Source organism: Lipophrys pholis (genome assembly GCF_963383615.2).
Source record: "Lipophrys pholis genome assembly, chromosome: 7".
Taxonomy (NCBI): domain Eukaryota; kingdom Metazoa; phylum Chordata; class Actinopteri; order Blenniiformes; family Blenniidae; genus Lipophrys; species Lipophrys pholis.
In genome coordinates this window covers 904391-910816 of record NC_137638.1, presented here as the reverse complement: position 1 = coordinate 910816, position 6426 = coordinate 904391, and the positions used below count along the sequence as shown (strand labels likewise).

The following is a 6426-nucleotide window of genomic DNA, read 5'->3' as shown; positions in this document are numbered from 1 at the left end:
TTGTGATTTTATTGTGTTTTAATGTTTTCTAATCTGTTTTTAAATGTTTTTATTGGAGCACTTTGGGATTTGTTTCCCAAACGTAAAGTGAATTACAAATCAAATGGATTATTATTATTAACAAGCTGAATCACAGCTCCTCCTGCTAGTCTTCCTCCCCCTGCTTCTCCTCCTCCTCTTCCTCCCCCTGCTCTTCCACCCCTTGTTCCTCCTCTTCCTCCTCCCCCTGCTCCTCTTCCTCCTCCTCCTCCTCCTCCTCCTCAGTGGGGGCGGTGGTCTGTGTGTCTATAAGTGAGTCTTCAGGGAAACTTTCCTCTGAGTGAAAGTTGAGTTGAGCTCAGAGGAGAAACTCTCCCACCTGTCGGATACTTTCACCCTGGACCTGGACCTGGACCTGGATCTAGACCTGGACCTGGACCTGACTGCTCTTTGTGGAATTCAATCATCATAGTTGAGAATGTTAAAGTGGCCAGTGACTCAGCTGCAGATCCTCTCCACCCTGCTGGTGCTGGTGATGGTGAGTGTCTCTCTCTCTCTCTCTCTCTCTCTCTCTCTCTCTCTCTCTCTCTCTCTCTCTCTCGTGACCCTGATGACCTCTGACCTGCCCCCCCCAGGCGGAGGCTGAGTGCCCGGCCGAGTGCTCCTGCCCCCCAATGCCCCCGCTGTGCCCGCCGGGCGTCAGCCAGGTGAGCGACGGCTGCGGCTGCTGCAGGGTCTGCGCTGGACAGTTCAACCAGGACTGCGGCGCCATGCGGCCCTGCGACCACATCAAGGGGCTGCGCTGCCACCTGGGGGCCGGGGGAGACCCGCACCGGGGACTGTGCAGAGGTGAGGGGGGGGGTCATCACACTTCACCCCCGCTGGAGGAAGAACTAGAGCACAAATAACAACAACAATCCACTCTGGACACATTTCTTCTCTTCTAATGTAACAATACACAACAAAGACACTCTCATCCTAATACTACTACTACTACTACTACTACTACTACCACGACTGTGGGTGTTACTAAAGGAAGTACTTGTTAGCAGGTACTAAGGTTTTATGTTATCATCCCGGTGTCACGTCATCCTGCTCTCTGGTTGGTTGAAGCTGACGTGATGGAGCTGCTGCTCGGACTCTGAAACCTCCACCTGGAACTGAACATGAAGCCCGACCGGTTTGAGCCGGACTTCACCAACGATTCTCCCGCCGTCCGGCCGCTCAGACCCCAAACAAACACTTTGAGACTGTGAGACTCCGTTTCCACGACGACGAGTCAAGTGAAGACGCATCGTTATGGTGTTTTCATTTCAGAAAGGTTTCATGTTCACACAGCAACGTTCAGAAAATGATCTCCGTTTCCACCGTGTTGGGCCACTAGTTGGCGCTGTCGTTAATTTTAGTACTGAAACCAAACACACACACACACACACACACACACACACACACACACACACACACACACACACACACACACACACACACACACACACACACACACACACACACACACACACACACACACACACACACACACACACACACAGCAGAGAACACTGAGCTCTAAACATGAACACTGGGAGAACACGGACGTTCTAGTGCACAGACCATCAAGTTGGATTGTTATTACGGTGACTGTCAAAATAAAACTACCAAGTCCGGAGGAATATGGGCTGGGAGTCACAGTCCACCAGCATGGACAGAAAATAACTTTTTTACCTTTCAAATTTAACATAACGACTTCAAATGATCTTAAAAACAGGAAACGCCCCGTTTTAGTGACTATAAATACTCTCATTCATCCAGAACTATGTCTTTTATTTATTTGTTTCACCATTCTGGTTACACACAGTTCGGATCTTTGTCTAGTTTTTCATTACGTCACGCACAACTTTGTACACAAGCTCTTTACTGTCGGAGACGGAAAGAAAACCGTCATTAACTTGTGGGAAGCGAGTGGAGGAAGTTCTGTAAAGATGCTCGGGAGCTCAGTGAGGTGGAGACCAGCGCCACGCTACATGCTACATGCTAAACATCATCAAGGCTCCATTTATATGACATTCAAAGTGAAATTGCATCGTTTCCATGGCAACGTCCTGAAAACAACGTCCGTTTATTCAGCAGTGGCAAAAACACTCAAACGATCCAGTAAGCGTCACATTGACTGGGTTGGATTGTTATTACGGTGACTGTCAAAATAAAAGTACCAAGTCCAGGAGAACATGGACTGGGAGTCATGACACCACGGGGAAACTTTGTTCTGATTGGCTCTACTGAGCATGTGCAGAGGAACTAGTTACTCCAGCTATGAAGCGCGAACTTTACTGAAATGAAACTGATGCCTTTTCACTAGAAACGTCACCTCAATGGGCAAAGTCTTCGACCAATCACTGGTCAGCTTGCTGCGCTTTGCAGTGATGATGAACTGAAAGGGGGCGGAGCCTCACCATGTAAAGTAATCCAATGAAAAGAAGCCTTGTTTTTCTTCAGCTGGATGTTAAAGACGCTGACCACTGGACATTTTTCTATAAAGTGTTGACACACATTCACATGGTGGTTCTGATTCGTTCTGTTTCTCTTCCTGCTTCCTGTTTCCTGTTTCCTGTTTTCTGTTTCCTGTCTCGCTGGTCAGCCGAGGCCCACGGTCTGCCCTGCGCGTTCAACGGCCGCGTGTACCAGCACGGCGAGGACTTCCAGCCCGTCTGCCAGCACCAGTGTACCTGCATGAACGGCGTGGTGGGCTGCATGCCGCTCTGCCCCCCCCAGGTGGCGCTGCCCCTGTGGCGCTGCCCCCGGCCCCGGCTGACCCGGCCCCGGGGGGGCTGCTGCGAGGAGTGGCTGTGTGACGAAGACAACCGCATCGGCGAGGAGCCGCCCGCCGGCAGAACGGCTGGACACGTCCATCCCAACCACATCGACACCCTGCTGGAGGTCCAACCCCCGCCCCCTCACCCGGACGCCCCCGGGGGGGGCGTGGTCACAGGTTAGCACTGCTGGGGGGGTTGTGATGTAAAGATGACTGGGAGCACTTTAGATGGCAAAAAAACCAACACATGGGGGCGGGGCAAGAGAGAGGCCACATGGGTTGTGGTGTAAACGGTGCCTAAATCTAGTGAACTGGGATAACTAAAAAACCAAAACCAACAAAAACAGAAAAACGATATTAAACATAACAAAAGAGCGGCGACTGTTCTGAACTCCAGGTAGAAAACCTAACTTATGACATGTCGGGGGTCAAAAACGTCCAGCAGAACCTCTCCGGTTGTTCCGACTAACTTCGTCGCACCTTTGAGGACTTCAGGTCGGACTTGGTTTGTGGTCGTCATGGAAACACGGTTTGTCCGTCTCACAGAGCTGGAGTCCTTCCCCGTGTCCGCGGCATTCCCGTTCACGGTGCCCGGCTGCGTCCCGCAGACGTCGGAGTGGACGCTCTGCTCCACCACCTGTGGGCGGGGCCTGTCCAGCCGGGTGAGCAACGAAAACCCGACCTGCCAGCTGGTCCCAGAGACCCGGCTGTGTGAGGTCCGACCCTGCGGGACGCCGCCGCCGCCGCCGCCTGCAGCGGCCAAGGTACCGAACACCAGCCGCCTCCGCTGCTCTGCTCCTCCCAGAGCATTCTAATTAGTTTACCCTCGTCACTTTCTACTTCATTAAACTCCTGTTTGCTGGAGGAGCCCCTCGTTAATCTTAATCTGAGATCGAATGAAAGAAGCTGATATGTTCTTCTTACATCAGATTATAAAACATCTTCCTCCTAACATCAGATTATAGTGCATCTTCCTCCTAACATCAGATTATATAGCATCTTCCTCCTCTAACATCAGATTATAGAGCATCTTCCTCCTCTAACATCAGATTATAGAGCATCTTCCTCCTAACATCAGATTATAGAGCATCTTCCCCCTCTAACATCAGATTATAGAGCATCTTCCTCCTCTAACATCAGATTATAGAGCACCGTCCTCCTCTAACATCAGATTATAGAGCATATTCCTCCTCTAACGTCAGATTATAGAGCACCGTCCTCCTCTAACATCAGATTATAGAGTATCTTCCTTATCTAACATCAGATTATAGAGCGTCTTCCTACCAACATCAGATTATAGAGCATCTTTTAATTGCGTCCCTCTGTCTCAGGGGAAGAAGTGTCAGCGGACCCTCCGTCCTCAGCAGCCCGCCAGCATCACGTTCGGCTCGTGCTCCACAGCGCCGCGGTACCGCCCTCGCTCCTGCGGCGGATGCACGGACGGCCGCTGCTGCACGCCGTCATCGTCCCGCACCGTGCGCCTGCGCTTCCACTGCCCGGACGGAGACACCTTCTACAACGTGATGTGGGTGCAGCGCTGCGCCTGCAGCCGGCACTGCCGCCTGGACGCCGGCGCCTCCAGCCCCGCCGTCAGCCTGCACAACGACATCCACACCTTCAGGGACTGAGGCTCCGCCCCCTGCTGGCCCCTCCCCCGAACCCGCTGCCGCCCCCGTCTGGCAGCCGGGTGGGAAAGCAACACGCTGGCTTTGCACTTTAAGCTTCCTGCCCGCCGCCATGTCAGTCTGTCCACACTGGAGGTGTGTTGCTGCTCTCGCACCGCCGTCAGAGCTCCGGTTCAAACCCCATCTTATTTATTTCTAACGTCACACAGAGAGGCGGCTGTCCACTTCCCAGGAGTGTGTGTGTGTGTGTGTGTGTGTGTGTGTGTGCGTGTGTGCGTGTGTGCGTGCGTGCGTGTGTGTGCGTGTGTGTGCGTGTGTGTGTGAAAGAGAATTTACAGACTGTGCTTGACGTTCCTCTTCTACGTGTAGTATGTGTATATATGGTAGACTTCACCGGTAGCTGTGGAGTGGTTAATCCGAGGATCACCTCATTTTTCGGGGTGTGAGATTATTGAGTGAGAGTGTGTGTTTTTATAGTGTACATTCAGTGCTCGACTTCCAGGGACAAAACGATGCCGCTAATATAATATAAGTTCCATGATATTCATTTAATGTTTGTTTCTTCTGTTTCCCACGTTAAATAAAATTGTACCAACCTGTGATGTGATGGAAGATCAATAGAATCAATGTTTACTTCAGTTAGAGGAGGAAGATGCTCTATAATCTGACGTTAGATGAGGAAGATGCTCTATAATCTGACGTTAGATGAGGAAGATGCTCTATAATCTGGATGTTGGTGACATGTAGTAACTACTTCTTCTGCACATGCTCAGTAGAGCCAATCAGAACAAAGTATCCTCCGTGGTGTCACGACTCCCAGTCCATGTTCTCCTGGACTTGGTACTTTTATTTTGACAGTCACCGTAATAACGATCCAACTTGGTGGTTTTATTTTGACAGTCATCCTAATAACGATCCAACTTGGTGGTTTTATTTTGACAGTCACCGTCATAATCCAACTTGGTAGTTTTATTTTGACAGTCATCCTAATAACAATCCAACTTGGTAGTTTTATTTTGACAGTCATCCTAATAACAATCCAACTTGGTAGTTTTATTTTGACAGTCATCCTAATAACGATCCAACTTGGTGGTTTTATTTTGACAGTCACCGTCATAATCCAACTTGGTAGTTTTATTTTGACAGTCATCCTAATAACAATCCAACTTGGTCTGTCCACCAGAATGTCTTCTTCTGTTCTTCCACTGTTCATGTTTAGAACTCATTGTTCTCATTGTGTGTGGCTTCAGTACTAAAACTAACAACAGCACCACCTAGTGGCCCGACGTGAAAACTACACCGTTTCCCCTATTCTGCTGTTGCCGTGGAAACGGACATCATTTTCAGAACATTGTGCATACACAAGGAACTTTTCTGAAACACAAAAGCAATGTGTTTTTAGTTGAGCCGTTGTCATGGAAACGGGGTTCTGTAGTTTGGCTCTGTGGTTCTTGATAAACCGTCAGACGTTCGGTTCTTCGCTGCTCGACCCGTCGTGGTCTTACTCAACGCTCCGGCCGCCTGGAGCACAAACATCACGGCGCTCTGCTACATTCCTCACCTGCGTCCGCCCTCCTGACGCAGTCTGCGCCAGCGGAACGCTCTGCTCCAGCACCACCAGCTGGCGGCTCGGCGGGTTTCCGACATACTTCCTGTTCCTGTGTCGAGGTCGTGTGAAAAGTCGCAGCTCGGTGTGAAGCTGAACGACACCCGGAGCTTCAGTCTGTGTCTGCAGGTCAAAACAAACCAGGACAGAGCGGCAGGGTGCTCACTCACATGAGGATCCACACACACATGAAGATCCACTCTCACTCACATGAGGATCCACACACACATGAAGATCCACAATCACTCACATGAAGAGCCACGCTCACTCACATGAGGATCCACACTCACTCACATGAAGATCCACACTCACTCACATGAAGATCCACTCTCACTCACATGAGGATCCACACACACATGAAGATCCACAATCACTCACATGAAGAGCCACGCTCACTCACATGAAGA

The 6426-nt window shown here is 50.4% G+C and overlaps 1 protein-coding gene across 3 annotated transcripts; it reads left to right on the top strand.

Moving 5' to 3' along the window:
- The first annotated feature begins 316 nt into the window (after window positions 1-316).
- Window positions 317-5594, top strand: ccn1l2 (cellular communication network factor 1, like 2). 3 transcript variants are annotated; one of them, XM_080466655.1, is made up of 5 exons: window positions 317-517; window positions 615-828; window positions 2615-2965; window positions 3335-3552; window positions 4120-5594. In XM_080466655.1, exons 1-5 carry the CDS (start codon window positions 458-460, stop codon window positions 4414-4416), a joined length of 1140 nt encoding a protein of 379 aa, XP_080322781.1. In that variant the 5' UTR covers window positions 317-457; the 3' UTR covers window positions 4417-5594. The 3 variants fall into 3 exon arrangements, with proteins under 3 accessions (XP_080322781.1, XP_080322782.1, XP_080322783.1); XM_080466656.1 differs by having other exon boundaries at window positions 318-517; window positions 4129-5022; XM_080466657.1 differs by lacking the exon at window positions 3335-3552 and having other exon boundaries at window positions 318-517; window positions 4120-5019.
- The last annotated feature ends 832 nt before the right edge of the window (window positions 5595-6426 follow it).

Excerpts from the sequence above, each read along its gene's own strand:
- ccn1l2 (XM_080466655.1), top strand. The coding sequence starts at position 458 with ATGTTAAAGTGGCCAGTGACTCAGCTGCAGATCCTCTCCACCCTGCTG. Across the intron at positions 518-614 it reads CCCTGCTGGTGCTGGTGATG|GCGGAGGCTGAGTGCCCGGC; the intron begins GTGAGTGTCTCT and ends TGCCCCCCCCAG. Across the intron at positions 829-2,614 it reads GCACCGGGGACTGTGCAGAG|CCGAGGCCCACGGTCTGCCC; the intron begins GTGAGGGGGGGG and ends CTCGCTGGTCAG.